This window comes from Arvicola amphibius, chromosome 6 (assembly GCF_903992535.2).
Source record: "Arvicola amphibius chromosome 6, mArvAmp1.2, whole genome shotgun sequence".
Lineage (NCBI taxonomy): Eukaryota > Metazoa > Chordata > Mammalia > Rodentia > Cricetidae > Arvicola > Arvicola amphibius.
Genome location: NC_052052.2, coordinates 102,555,954 through 102,572,186, shown reverse-complemented (window position 1 = coordinate 102,572,186; position 16,233 = coordinate 102,555,954). Strand labels below are relative to the sequence as shown.

Here is a 16,233-nt window from a genome sequence, read left to right as displayed (position 1 = left end):
TTCTCTCCTCCCCCAAGGTCCCCATGCTCGCAATTTACTCAGGAGATCTTGTCTTTTTCTACTTTCTACTTCTCATTTAGATTAGATCTATGTAAGTCTCTCTTAGTGTCCTCACTGTTGTCTAAGTTCTCTGGGATTGTGGTTTGTAGGCTGGTTTTCTTTGCTTTATGTTTAAAAATCACTCATGAGTGAGTACATGTGATAATTGTCTTTCTGTGTCTGGGTTACCTCACTCAAAATAATGTTTTCTAGTTCCATCCATTTTCCTGCAAATTTCAAGCTGTCTTCATTTTTTTCTGCTGTGTAGTACTTCATTGTGTAAATATACCACATTTTCCTTATCTATTCTTCGGTTGAGGGGCATTTAGGTTGTTTCCAGGTTCTGACTATGACAAACAAAGCTGCTATGAACATAGCTGAGCACATGTCCTTGTGGCACAATTGAACATCCTTTGGATATATACCCAAAAGTGGTACTGCTGGGTCTTGAGTTAAGGCTGTTTCCTAATTTTCTGAGAAATCACCACACTGACATCCAAAGAGGCTGTACCAGCTTGCATTCCCACCAGCAATGCCCAAGTGTTTCCTTTTCCCCACAACCTCTCCGGCATAAGTTTTTGATCTTGGCCATTCTTACAGGTGTAAGATGGAATCTCAGAGTTGTTTTGATTTGCATTTCTCTGATGACTAAGAGTGTTGAACATTTTCTTAAGTGTCTTTCGGCCATTTTAGATTCTCTGTTGAGAGTTCTCTGTTTAGGTCTTTACTCCATTTTTTTTTTAAAAAATTGGATTATGTGTTCTTTCGGTGTCCAGTTTCTTGAGTTCTTTGTATATTCTGGAGATCAGGCCTCTGATGTGGGTTTAGTGAAGATCTTTCCCATTCTGTAGGCTGTCGTTTTGTCTTGTTGACTGTGTCCTTTGCTTTACAGAAGCTTTTCAGTTTCAGAAGGTCCCATTTATTAATTGTTTCTCTCAGTGTCTGCGCTGCTGGGGTTATATTTAGGAAGCAGTTCCCTGTGCCAAAGCGTTCAAGTGTACTTCCCACTTTCTCTTCCATAAGGTTCAGTGTGGCTGGCTTTATGTTGAGGTCTCTGATCCATCTAGACTTGAGTTTTGTGCATGGTGATAGATATGGGTCTATTTTTATTCTTCTACATTTGATATCCAGTTATGCCAGCACCACTTGTTAAATATGCATTCTTTTTCCCATTTGATATTTTTTGCTTCTTTGTCTAAAATCAGGTGTTTGAAGATGTGTGGATTGATATCTGGGTCTTCTATTCAGTTTTCATTGGTCCTCCTGTCTGTTCTTATGCCAATACCAGGCTGTTTTCAGTACTGTAGCTCTGTAGTAGAGTTTGAAGTCAGGGACTGTGATACCTCCAGAAGTTCTTTTATTGTACAGGATTGTTTTGGCTATCCTGGATTTTTTGCTTTTTCCATATGAAGTTGAATACTGTTCTTTTGAGGTCTTTGAAGAATTTTGCTGGGATTTTAATGGGCATTGTGTTGAATCTGTTACTTTGCTTTTTTAAAAAAATTCATTTTATTTGTACATTTGCTTGAGTGAGGGAGAAAAGAGTGCTGGATTCCTCAGAACTGAGTTATGTGTGTCTGTAGGATTCTGGTTTGTTATATGGGTACTTGGAACCAAACTCTGGTCCTCATGATTGTACTGCAAACACCAAAAGGTTGAGCTATCTCTCTAACCCCAACTTTTTTTTCCTTCTTCAAGACAGGCCTTCTCTATGTATCCCTAAGTGTCTTGGAACTCTCTGTAGACCAGGCTGGCTTGGAACTCAAGAGATCCACCTGCTTCTGCTTCTTGAGTGCTGAGATTAAAGGTGTGTGCTACCACTGCCTGATTTACTTTGTATTTTTAAAAACAAAATCTGCTAAACTATATAACAGAGCTATTATGCTAAAACATTTTTAATGATCAAATCAATAATGCGTAAATGTAGACATTAATTGTTGACACTTTTACTTCCCTTTACCAACTCACTTCACTGATAGATTTTTTTTCTACAGATGACTACCACAGTAAGGTTTTTCTAAACAGAAATCCTGTCTTAAACATTCCTATACAGTAAAAGATTTCACACTTATAGAAAAGCCAACACCCAAATGGTAAATTAAAAAAAAAGAACAAAATACACTTATTCAGACTACAACATACCATGATGCTTCTTCCAATAATTTACCTGAAACTGGCCTCCAAATTAATGACCCTATCTCAGCCTCTGAGGATTACAGGTGTGTGTCACCATGCCTGGCCTTGAGGTACATTTCAATGTACTGTCAAAGCCTACAAGTTGTATATGGACTAAACAGCATGTGCATGCTGATGAATGGATTTTTATGTGTACCTTAATACAATAAAAAGGAAAACTATTGTATAGTTTTTCTTCCGAAAAGATAGTACTAAGCTTTTATTTTTAGTTAATAAAACTTAGGATCCAAGGTACATGCCAAGACATGAGTAGTTATGCAGTAATGGGAACCAAGAAATACCTAATTATAGTAGCTAAACACCACTCTTTGCCCCCACCCCTACACATGTAAAGGTTTTATGCACTGTATTATGCCTTAAAATGTTAGAATTAAATGACCTTTTCAGACTTACTTTTTTGTGTGCCAAGAAAAGCCATTGGCATGGGTAGGGAGTACAGAGGAAGAGCAGAGAGAAAGATAAAGGAGACCTATAATGGGATGACTAAGTTTTTCTTTAAAAGAAAAAAAAAGTCTAGCTCAAAAAACTAAGTAGGCCTAGGGAAAAAGTTCAACACTTGGGATTTGAGAACCTTGGTTACAGTGGTAAAATACCAACATCAGGTAACTGAGAAGCAGTTTTGGCAAATGTCAGGGAATAACACCTAATTTAGGATTCTTACCAAAACCAGGTCTCACTTTCCTCTTTAGACTGAGTGAGCATAAAAAGCACAGCCCTGGTCTACAGAGAGGGATGGGCCTTATAAAAGCACAATGAAGCCTGGTTAGAGCTGTGTGTGTGTGCATGCACAGAGAAGGTAGGCGTGACGAAGGAAGCTAGTGTCTGATTTTGACATTTTAACTTTAACATTAGGCATGATGTAAAGTCCTTGCTGGCCCTATTATTTTGATATTATTGAGACTTCTTTACTTACCAGTTAGCAAAAGAATGGTATAAAGTAGGACTTCTACAATCCCTTATCTAAATAAGAAATTATGGACAAGAACAGAGATACTCATTTGCAAATTAAAAAAAATGCAGAGGGGAATTTTATCTAGTCACATAGCCCAAACATCAAACAGACTGGAAGCGGCAGTGTGGAAGGTGGGTAAGCATGGCTGCAAGGTTCTGCCTCTGTGTCCCTCTGCCTTGGGACTAGGGTGCTGGTGATTGTCTTAATTTCTCCTTTTTTTCTTACTGGAAAAGAAGGAAGGGTATCAGGTCTTAACTAAGTTAAGTGAAGAATCTTTTCCAAGGGGTAAGCCCTCGGCCCTCACATCTGCTTAGTAGCTTGATAGTTAAGAATAGAGACTCCCGATCTTACCTACTCCCAAGGTTTGAGTACTTGCACCCACTCTAGTTCCTTGGGAAGGTGCAGGGGATGACGGATTTTGCAATGTGGCAGAGTTTTTAGGTTCTGGAACAAGGCTGAGTGGCAGCCCACTTTGAGCACCAAGTCCAAGAAGTGGCTAGATTTCCATGCTAAGGTCTTAGCAGGTGTGTGCAGGGAGTCAGTGTCTTTGCCTGGGTTGCCATCCGCTGGCACTGGTGAGTAAGCATAGTGCTGCAGAAGCCAATTCAGGGCTGGAGTTAGGCTTGGAGGACCTAGGGAATTGTGGAAGGTGTTCCTCTGTTCTTGAAGTGACAGGACTGGGTCTCAGCTACTGGACCCAGAAGGAGCTAAGTTTGAAAGGATAGCGGGGAGACAAGCTGGGCCCAGGGCTGTGGAGGAGAAATGGACAGAGAAGCAGACATCCAAGACCAAATGGTGGCCTTCACCACGCTAATCTTTCAGGGATTCCTGCTTACCATTATCCTCTTCCTAGGTTCTTTAGCCTCCATCTCCAGAAAGACCTTAGATTGTTTTTATAGTTAGATTTAGTTTTTCAGTTTTTCTCTGTGTGTGAGATAGATAAGATATAGATACAGTGTGTATGTCAGAGGACAATTTCTGGGAGCTCTCTCTTCCCAGGTGGGTTCTGGGGTTGAACTCAGCCTGTCATCTGCACCCACTGAACCTTCTCACTATGCTGGCATCATTACTTTGAATACAGACTCTTCTTTCCATCACAATCACTCGAAGTCTCCATGTCTCTAGCCTTGCCACTGTCTCTTTTCATCTTGCTTTAATCTCTCACAACCTCCCAAATTGACAGTGATTTCTTGACTTTATGGTTCCCTAAATAAGAATGAAGCTCCAAGAAAGAAAGAATTTGCTTAACTTTTAGTCTAAACAAAGGGCTTAGCATGAAACAAATATGCCAAATAGCTATATGAATAACATAAAAACCAAGTATTACACTTATCTACCTGTGGCAGCTATCTTTTGAAAAATGATATCTATTGAAAAATGTCAATTATTACATGAATTAATCAACTTTAGAAATGAACCTGATATCAGAAATGATAAAGCATACAAACAGAACCAATACCTGTCCATCCAGGAGCTGTGCTGAGTGCTGGCTTTTATCCTTGTACGCCAGGTCTTATCATCTCAGTGAGACATAAGATCCATAAAGACAGCTATTTCATGGTGTGTGTCACTATAGTCCTAGGACCTAGACACATATACATGCTTCATGGAGCAGAATTTATGCTCAGTAAATATCTGCTAAATGGCGGGGCAGTGGTGGCACACACCTTTAATCCCAGTAATTTTCTTGAGATGTTAGTCAATATCTTCTTCCTCCCTACCATGAACTTCCTTAGATAGTTTACTACGTGAAGTCAAGGAATTTATATATTCTTTTTATTTTGGAATTTATATATTCTTATGAATATATACGTACTTAGAATTTAAAAGTCCTTTCCATTGACACACATCTATTCTGTAAAAGTCAATCAATGCACCTTCCATACATATAATAGATAATATTTCTATCACTGAATATTTAAAAAGTTTTCATCTCTTTTTGTAGGAAAAGGGTAACTTAGAATTTATTAAACAAAGTTAATTCTCACACCTGATAACCACCAATTAACTTCACAGTGGACATTTCTTACCTGCTGTTTATTGCCTTTTCTTGTTAACATGACAAATGGCATTGTGTCTGCAGACTCAGTCTCTCCTTCCCCACCACCAAGTGGGGGCCCTTTCCTCAGCTGGCTTTTGAGATGCAAAGGAATAGCAACATCAAGTTGGTGCACCTTAACAGATTCACCACTTCTCTGCTTCAAGACAGAAATTTAAAAAGTATGTAAGTATTCTGAAACACAGAGAAATATAAACTGCAAATGATTCATTCAACATGGTATTTCTTTTCTTTCTTCTTTTTTGGTTGTGGGAGGAGGAGAAGCTTGAGTTTCTCTGTATAACAGTCCTGGCTGTCCTGGAACTCACTTTTGAAAACAAAGCAGGCCTCAAACTCACAGAAATCCACTTACCTCTGCCTTCCAAGTGCTGTGATAAAGGCGTGTGCCGCCACCACCGCCCAACAAACGTGGTATTTCTTAAAACACAACCCTAAGATACAGAGACTCTGAAACGCAAGTGAAACCAAGAAATAGAAATATCACTACCTAAAAACCTTTTGTGTCTGACCTCCAAGGAACCATGGGACTTGGCTTCTGCTCAGTGTACCAGCCTACTGTAGGCACACAGCACTGCAGGTCCCACAGACTGAGTTCTTCAAAAGCATTCTGTCCTTTCACTCTTAAAATCATTACAGATCTTTACATTTGCTTTTGTAATGATCAGAAAATCTCAGTGTCTGAAGTCTGACTCTTCCACCAGACTGAGAGCTAATCACCCTCTCCCCAGCATTCACAGGCAGTACATACAACAGGTGCTCAACAAACACCCAAGAACAAGTGAAACCTATAGCAATTGAAATCTATAGCAATTCACATTAAAAATTTCTTGGTTGTAGTATCAATTGATTTTAGTATTTACAATGAATTTCCAAATGATTAATTACATGAACCTTCATTGATGCTTACTTAGTGTTAAGCCTGGAGGAAGTAAGAGCAAAAGGATTTAGTCTAGAGACTGGGGAGATGGCTCAGTAGGTAGAATGCATGAGATGCATGCATGAAGACTTAAGTTTGGATCACTAGCACCCATATAAAAGGCTGGGTATAGTTAGTTATATTTGTAGTCCCAGCAATGGTAGGCAGACATAGGAAGACACCAGGGGATCACCGACTAGACAGACTAAGCCAATCACTAAGTTTAAAAAATAATGTGAAGAATGAGGGATGATGACAATGTCTATTTCAGTGTAACACACACACACACACACACACACACACACACACACACACACACACACACACAGGGCTCGGGTGGAGGACTTATTCAGAAAGCTTGTAAACTTTCAAATGAGACTATATAAGCTAAAATACATTAGAGGTATGCCTAACTGGGACTAGGTAGATACAGAAATTTCATGAAAGACTGAACAGAAATGAGACATTTGAGAATATTAATGACTTAGTGCAACTTCTTCCAAAAAGATGAGAAAATAGCAATTTTGGAAATACAGAAAAAAACTGAAGCGGAACAGGTGCAAAAGCAGGGACCTGAAATGATGTATTTAAGGAAGTGGGAATTCATGCTATATTCATGCTAACAATTCCTGTCTACATCCTGATGAATGGAGCAGGCTGATTCCTTTCAAGGTCTCAAAATTGCTCTTCTAACTTTTAAATCATCTTTTAATATGAGTTTCATATATTCAAGAGACTTGCCAATCAAGCAAAATGCCAGTTTTATTGGTTTTTGTTTTCTAAATTACAATTTATTAGAATTGGCCTGAAGCAGTCCCAGATCTATTAGATTTATAAACATCTTTTACTTAAAAATGAAAAATGTTGTTAGGCAAATCCTGACCTGTATTCATAAATTATTAATGATTACAAAATTAACACATTCTCCTTGTAAGATATTTAAATACAAAAATGTATTAATATCTATACTAATTCCTTTATCTTACCTGTCTCTGCTTCAGTTGAAAATGCAACCACCATTATCAATAGGTTATGTTCCTCCATAGTTTCTCTTACATATGCTAACATACACATAGGGTCAAACAACCATTATCAAGCAAACTGTCCTATATTAAACATATATAATTAATTTGCAGTGCCAGAGATTGAGTTCAGATCCTTGAACACATCTAGGTACATCCTACCACTAAGCCATGCACCCATCCTTTTATTATTTTTTTATTTTTGAGACACGACTTAACTCATTAAGTTGCCCAGGATGGCCTTAAACTCATTCTGTAGTCCATACAGGTCTCAAGTTTGTGATCCACTGGCTTCAGCTTTCTGAGTAGTGGGGATCAAAGCTATTTTTCTAATACTATTTTTGGGCATTTTCCTATTTCAACATATATACAGAGGGTGGGCAGCAGATATAAATACATGCATATCTCCTTATTTGATTCTTCATTAACAGACAACTTACACCACTGACAGACATTAAAGACTTATTTTTATGCTTATTTATTCATTTATTTTGCTTGTTATTTTAGGGGGTGGGGTTGCAGAACATGTGCTGATGTGAGATTTCCCTCTGTATGCTGTGAATAGCATTGGTTAGTAAAGGAACTGCTTTGGGCCTATAACAGAGTTATAGGAGAACAGAGTTAGGCAGGGAAAACTAAACTGAATGCTGGGGAAAAGAAGGGCGGAGTCAAGAGAGAAGCCATGGAGCCACAACGGGAGACAGATGTGCTGAAACTGTGCTGGTAGGCCTTGGCCTCGTGGTGATGAACAGATTAATGGAGATGGGTTAAATAATATGTAAGAGTTAGCCAATAAGAAGCTAGAGCTAATGGGTCAAGCAGTGATTTAAATAATACAGTTTCTGTATGATTATTTTGGGGCTTAGTAGCCGGGAACCAACAAGCAGCCTCCTTACTACAATGTGCCGCAGTGAATGTATGGAGGTCAGATGACAATTTGGAATTGTTGGTTTACTCCTCCACCATGCAGGGCCTGGGCTCCAACTCAGGCCATCAAGCTTGGTAGCAAACGCTTGTTCTGCTGAGCCATCTCACAGGCTACAAGTAGTGTTCCTGAGAAGTTATGGATCATGAGGGTGTTAATCCACAAATAGCATTATTGAGAAATAACAGAAACTTAGCAGGTGAAACACTGCTATGGATCCAGTATTGTTATGTGTATTTGTACACCGTGTGAAGATGTATTGTTATGGGTATTTGTACACCGTGTGAAGGTGTATTGTTATGGGTATTTGTACACCGTGTGAAGGTGTATTGTTATGGGTATTTGTACACCGTGTGAAGGTGTATTGTTATGGGTATTTGTACACCGTGTGAAGATGTATTGTTATGGGTATTTGTACACCGTGTGAAGGTGTATTGTTATGGGTATTTGCACACCGTGTGAAGATGTATTGTTATGGGTATTTGTACACCGTGTGAAGGTGTATTGTTATGGGTATTTGTACACCGTGTGAAGATGTATTGTTATGCGTATTTGTACACCGTGTGAAGGTGTATTGTTATGCGTATTTGTACACCGTGTGAAGGTGTATTGTTATGGGTATTTGTACACCGTGTGAAGGTGTATTGTTATGGGTATTTGCACACCATGTGAAGATGTATTGTTATGGGTATTTGTACACCGTGTGAAGGTGTATTGTTATGGGTATTTGTACACCGTGTGAAGGTGTATTGTTATGGGTATTTGTACATCGTGTGAAGGTGTATTGTTATGGGTATTTGTACACCGTGTGAAGATGTATTGTTATGGGTATTTGTACACCGTGTGAAGATGTATTGCCGTCATTGGTTTAATAAAAAGATGAATGGCCTATAGCTAGGCAGAAGAGATTAGGCAGAACTTCTGGGGAGAGAGAGGAACTAGAGAAGAATCTAAGATACAGAAGAGATGCCAGGAAGACATAGAGGGAGTCAGACATATAGAATGGAGGAGAGATAAAAAGCCATGTGGTAGAACGTAGATTACTAGAAATAGGTTAATTTAAATTACAAGAGCTAGTTAAGAATAAGCCTAAGATAAAGGTCAAGCTTTCATAATTAATAATAAGACTCTGTGTCATTCTTTGGAGGCTGATCACCCCCCCCCCCCGGAAAGTCTAATTATACAGTGTGAAATATCCTTACATGATTCACATTAAAAGTTTAGTGCTCAGGCTGGGTGTGGTGGTACATGCCTTTAATCCCAACACTAGGGAGGCAAAGACAGGCAGATAGATCCCTGTGAATTAAGCCAGCCTGATCTATAAAGCAAGTTCCAGGCCCACTATGGCACAATAGAGAGACTTCTGTCTAAAAGTTTAGTCCCAGCTAGGAGTGCCACTTTGAGAATATTAGAAATTTTAGGAGGTGGGAACTTGCTGGAGGAAATTCATTATGGAGAAAGTACCTCTGAAAGGGGTCATACCTGGCCCCTGTCCTGCTGTCTCTGCTTTCCACCTCTATGAGGTAAATAGTCTTTATCATATACCTCCTACTACCATGCCTCTGGCATAAAGCAGTAAAGGACTGAAATTGGGCACCAAAAGTAATCTTTCTTCCCTATTATAAGCTGTTCTCTGAGGTGTTTGTCACAGGGACAAAGAGTCTAACCAACACAAGCCTGTCTGCAGGAAGCAGGTTACTGGAGGCATGTTCTTAGAAGTGTATCTTGTCCCTGTCCCTTAATGTTTCCTTGTGGTTACAGTTGCCTACATCATGCACTTCCTTCATGATGCTTCTGCAATGCTATAGGTCACTCTAAATGTGACAGAGTCAATCAAGGACTGAAACCAAGATCCAAACAAATTCTTCCTCCATTAAACTACTTCTTTCAGGCATCTGTCATAGCTACAAAAGATCGAACCCACACTCTGTATCTAGTCAAGCACCTAATAAATTCATTTCATTCCACAAACTGAAAAGCTCTCAAACTGATGTCTCTGTTTCTTGCTACGGCGCTACACAGACCATCTGTTAACCTGTTGACTATCAAACCGGGCTTTCAGGTCTGCAGCCTCACCCCTATGAGCACCGCCTTCACACAGGACTTGTTCTTCCAAGGGTTCCCATTATAGTTCTCTGTGCTTGTCATCATTTTCCCAGAGATTGTGTCACTGATACTAAGCTTCTATTTAGTTTTCTAAGGCAAGATCTTTTCTGCCTCAAGACTTCTGTAATTTTCTCCACTTTCCCCTAACTAAAAAAAAAAATTATTTTAGGTGTGTGGATATTTTGCCTGCATTCATGTGACTCTGTACCATTTGTATGCCTGGCACCTGCAAAGGTATTGGATTTCCTGAAACTGGTGTACCAATGGTTGTGACCACCATGTGGGTGTTTGGAATTGAATCTATGTCCTCTGGAAGAGCAGCCCAGTGCTCTTAACCAGCCATCTCATCTGCCCACCCTTAAACAGCTCCATCGTGATATTAGAAATGTCTTCTCCACCATCCTACCTAAGGATCTTCCCTTTCTAAAAATCAAAACATTCTATCCTTACCAAATTACCACAATTTAGGAGTAACGTTCTTGGCAGTTTTAAAATATCTATCTTCTCTAAGAACAGGAAGAGCATCTGTCTTATATACTACTTACACTTCACCTGTTGAACAATGGTAGTCACATAGTAGTTGCATAATGTTTATTAAATGGTACTGACTCCATAAGCTTCTTTATGCAAACTATTTTTTCTTTTAGAAGATTAGAATAATTAATTATGCTTTATTTGACATGCCTCTAAAATGACATGAAATTTACTTCATAAATTAAGGGTTCTTGGGTTAATTAAGATAGCATGCACATGTAATTCAAGCAGTTGGGAGGCTGAGGCAGGAAAGAGTAAATTTAAGGCCAACCTGGGCTAATTATTAAGTCTGAGGCCAGCCTCAGTTACCTAATGGGACCTTGCCTCAACAAAACAAAAACCAAAAGAAAAAAAAACACAACAACAATGCAAAAAAATAAGAAAAATCCAGAGAGACATTGAAGGCTTCTATGACAATCTTCCCACCTCTAAAAAAAATAAAAAAATAAAGGAACAGCTCAGACAGAAAGCTACTGAAGGAAGCCCTTACAAATTGTGATAAAGATGCTGCTGTGTAGCTCTTCACAGATGATGGTCTCTGATGGAGGTGGGGGGCTGTAGGGTGGGTGGGAGAGGATTTGGTTTTCTTTAAGGGGCTGGTCACTAGGAGTTTGACAATGTGCCAATGAGTATATGGGTAATACAAATTGGACTTGGTGTTTTATTTGTTTGTTTTTTTGGGTTTTTTCCCCCCAGTTATTTTGGAGGATGGCGCACAGAGGTGGGAGGGTAGACCTGGGAGGAATGGGAAGTAAGTTTTCAGGGTCAACTGTATGAAATTTCCAAATAAAATAGATAAAAATATTATACTGAGAACAACAACAACAACAACAACAAAAAACAACTAACCAATCAAACAACACCCCCAAATACATATACCAAAGCATCTGGAGATATAAAGAAATACCTAATATCTGAAGGAAGAAGCAAACTGGCCTAATATATGTAAAATGATCCTAAACTTAATAACTACTACAGGAAGAATAATAAATACTTTGGGGAGGGAGGAAGAAGAAATGTTGAACCTTTCAATAACTGTGCCATTAGTAAAAGATAGTATTTTTTCCTAAAGAACCAGTTCATCGCATATGAGTTAATACCTTAAACAAAAACAAGAAACTACCATGTTCTATGCCCTACCCTAGCCACTCCCTATTTCTCTTCTCTTTCTAATACAAATTGATCAACAATTATCTGTATGAATATTTTTACTTCCCTTCAATAGAACCTACCCCCCAGTGCTTGCTCCTTGCCAACTCTATGTTCCAATAAAAGCACTGCGATGTCACCAAAGAGCGATAGGAATTTAATAGGCAGATGCATACAACGCAAAGGATTTTCTCTCCAATTACAGGAAAATGTAATTATTCCAAATTACTGTGATATTTTAATAACTGTTATATTGAGGGTTAAGGCTATAGTTCAGTGCCCGGCTAGTATGCACAAAGTCTTGGGTTTGATCTCCAGCACTACACATCAAAACAAAAATGAACAGCCTTGTGAGTTTTAATAAAATCTACTTCATTAGCTGGGCGTGGTGGTGCACACCTTTAAACCCATCATTTGGGAAGTAGAGGCAGGTGGTCTCAGAGTTCAAGGTCAGCCTGGTCTACAGAGTAAGTTCCAAGACAGCTAGGGCCACACGGAGGAACCCTGTCTCACCTCCCAAACCAAATCTAGTTTATTAATGCTGGAGACATAAAGATTTATTAATCTCCAGGTGCTGAAATCATAGGTACCTGTTAGCTGTCCAACACTATGTTGGGAACCAAGCTCAGTAAGGGTACTGCATGCTCTTAAAAATGACTCTGTTCCCAGTCTTAAATTAACTACATTTATCTTCCTCCCTCCCCTTTCCTCCCCTCCCCCCCTCCCCATCTCCAAATTGCAAATCAGGGATCCAGGATGGCAGTCACAACCTACGAACATGAGGGAGATATGCTACAGAGGAGGCTGCTTACAAAGACTCTCACATTAATCAGAATTTTATGTGTTACAGTATTTTGTGTTCAAAAGAGTCTTTAAATAGAGAATATTTCAGCTGGGCAGTGGTGACATAAGCCTTTAATCCCAGCACTTGGGAGGCAGAGAAAGGCGGATCTCTGTGGGTTCGAGGCCAACCAAAAAGAGAGTTTCATACCTGAAGGTTTTCTAACATCATTTTGTCCAGAGCCTGAATGAAGTCCTCATCTTCTACACAAGGCACATGTTTCAGTCCACCTCCTTTAATCATCACCTCCTTGTCAAAACAAAGAAAATACCACAACAAATGTTCACCGTGATGCTTCATAAGTCAGAGCCTTTCTATACAGATGTAGTTAACATAACCAAAGAATGAAGGTTAAAAGAACATGTTACCCAAGGGAAAACTGAGTGCAAGTAAATTCCCAAGAAAGCTAATTTCTTTTTCATAATCACAGGATCAAATATTCAAAATCACTACACAATTAAAAAAAACAACAAAAAATGGCATACATACAGCATTCTCTTCATCAGTTTCATTCTCCTTGTTGGAATCTGTGAGGTAATCTGTATTTTCCTCTTCCTCCTCTTCTCCCTCCTCTTCCTCATCAGAACCCTCCTGAAATTAACATCAATAGATGATTAAGCCCTCTGAAAGGGGACTTGACATATGTTAAGAAGCTTCCTTTTATGGAGTCTGTTCAAAATGAATGACAGAAGTCAGAAGGCAACATTCCTACATGCCAGAAACTAAAAGCTAGTCACCAGGTAGGTCAGACAGCAAACAGAGCTGTTGCATAAACTTGAATTACACAAGAACAATTTCCTGAACCTTCTCGCCTCCAAGGAAATTTCTCACTGTAGTTTTTAAAATATTCATCTAATTATACAAAGTTCAAATTTAATACCACTAGATAAAGGCAATGATATAGCACTAAGTTTTACAAGATTCTTTAGTTTAAAAGTTATCTTGTACTTTATTGCTCTCTTTTTTTACAGTAACAAAAACTCAAATCTGCAGCTCAGAAAAGTAACGTGTCCAAGGACTCACTGCTACTCAACAAACACATTACTTCACTCTTAAACATGAGATTCTTTTTTTTTTTTTTTTTTAGAACTTCCCTGAGTGAGTGAAAACATACACTATTCTTTCTGTGCTAGGCTTATGTCACTTAACACAATACCTTTCAGTTCCATTCACAATGACAAGTTAACAAAATAGCATTTTTATATAAGAGTATTAACATTTCATAATGAAGACATACCATATTTTCTTCTAAACCACAGAAACCATCAATGATTGATACAGAATTGACAGTTACCAACTTGATCATTGCACAGTGTATTTAGGTATCACAAACAATACACTCAATAACTAGGTCAAATAGATGTCAATAAGTTTTAAGTCCACTATGCTAAACTCAGCTGCTTCTCAACGTGCCAAGTGAGAAATATTCCCTAAAATAAATGACATTAATTTGTACTACTGTTAGTTGTTCATATGTAAAAAATAATTCCAAAGTCCCAAAAGTACACTGTTACTACAAACATTTGTTAAGTTTTTAAGAATTCTACATGGAAAGATTTCATAAAGAATACAATGGCCAGTAAAGAGTGTTCTCCACCAAGCCTGATGACCTGGACTTAATCCCTGGAATACACAGAGTGGATGAAAGAACTGACTCCCACCAGCTGTCTTATGACCTTCAAAGCAGTGCTGTGGTACACTTGTGCACCCATACCCACCCACCCACCTCCAATAAATAATAAAAGTTAAAAATTAAAGCATAACCTTTATTTTCTAAGGTAGTTCTGTAATTTAAAATTAAATTCACAAATGATGTGCTTAGTTAAGCATGGTGTATATGCTTATAATAAATCCCAGTACCTAAGAAAGGATGGTCAGGAGTTCAAGGTTATACTGCTGAGCCAAGCTAGAGTCACCTGAGAAGAAGGAACCTCAATTGAGTAATTGCCTCCAGATTGATCTGTGGGCATTTGTGTGGGGCATTACCTTAATTAATAATTGATGTGGGATGGCCAGGCCACCCTGGGCAGATGGCTCAGTGGTTAAGAGTACTGGCTGCTCTTCCAGAGGTACTGAGTTCAATTTCCAGCACCCACATGACAGCTCACAACTGTCTTTAACTCCAGTTCCAGGGTATCTGACACCCTCACACAAACATACATGTAGGCAAAACAACAATGCACATAAAAACAAAAACCAAAAACCACAAAAACCTGGGCAAGCCAGTAAGCAGTATTTCTTTGGAGTCTCTGCTTTACGTTCTCCATCCAACCCCTGTTGTGGCTTTCCTCAACAAAGGACTGCAATCTCTAACATGAACTACACCATCCTCTTTCCCAAGTTTTTGATTACAGTGTTTATCACAACAAAAACCCAAGTAGGACAAAGATCATCTTCAGATACACAGTAAGATACTTGAGACCCTGTATCAAAAGCAAACAAGTAAGCAAGCAAGCAAGCAACCAATCAAAAACACACAAAACAAAAAAACTAGTCTTAAATTTGCCCTTGAAGAAAATGAATATGAATTTGTGTGTGTGTGTGTGTGTGTGTGTGTGTGTGTGTACATATATTTCAGGGGACAGGGTCTCTCAATAAATCTAGAGCTCACTGATTCAGTTAAACTGGGTAGCCAGTGATCCTCCAAGATTATTCAGCTAAATGGGAATTGCAGGTTTCTATGTGGGTGTTAATGTTCAAATTTGGCAAGGCAAGCAATAAGCCATCTTCCCAGGCCCCTCCCATAAATCAATTAATTATAAAAGATGCCTCATATTAAAAAATTAGGTTAAACTAAGTTGAATGAATTAACACCCCTCCCGTTACTTTTCAGTCAATAAAACTGCATCTCAGGATTGGTTCAAGGACTCCCATAAAGCACAATTATCTCTAGATAACTTATAGTATCTAATATGTTTAAGTGCTATACAGCATTGTTTAGGGTATGACTAAAAAGTCTGCATATGCCTAAAACAAATATATTACTCTCAAATATTTTTTTGTACGTGAGTAGTAGAATACATAGAGGAAGGGCCAACTGAATAAATATATTCATTTTGAAGAACAAGAATACATCTGTCCTGATTTCCCTAAATGCTACCATAATAGGTAGAATTATAAAGTGATCATTAATACACCACAAAGCCTGAGCTGGTCAGGCAAGTAGGAGAGACATTGTAACAAAAAACAAAGTACCCATGATAAATACTGGCTCTGGTACTACTCTTGAGATTGTGGGCAAATTACTTACCCTATTTGTACCTTAGTTTCTCACTAATATCAACCTTGTTCATAAGAAACAAACATATTTACGATAGGGAATAGTATAGCAAAAATCCAGTAAATATATTGTTATTTTAACAATAAATTTTTTCATTTTTATTAATTATATAAATGTTGCAGAAAATGATGTTTTAGTAGATCATCTACTTAATCTTCAACAATTATTTGTGTTTTTAGCTGATATTTAAGAGAAAATTTCTGGGTTGGGAGGT

At 38.5% G+C, this 16,233-nt stretch overlaps 1 protein-coding gene across 5 annotated transcripts in view; it reads right to left on the bottom strand.

Moving 5' to 3' along the window:
* The window catches only part of Upf2 (UPF2 regulator of nonsense mediated mRNA decay), a 112,494-nt gene that overhangs the window by 10,501 nt on the left and 85,760 nt on the right, over nucleotides 1-16,233 (bottom strand). For 3 of the 5 annotated variants that reach the window (XM_038334142.2, XM_038334146.1, XM_038334144.2), the window contains exons 17-19: nucleotides 13,229-13,330; nucleotides 12,890-12,988; nucleotides 5,218-5,385 (exon numbers count right to left, since the gene is read on the bottom strand). In XM_038334142.2, coding sequence (XP_038190070.1) covers nucleotides 5,218-5,385; nucleotides 12,890-12,988; nucleotides 13,229-13,330 — 369 coding nt within the window. The remainder of the gene's footprint in view (nucleotides 1-5,217; nucleotides 5,386-12,889; nucleotides 12,989-13,228; nucleotides 13,331-16,233) is intronic. The other 2 variants (XM_038334145.2, XM_038334147.1) reach the window with 1 other exon arrangement.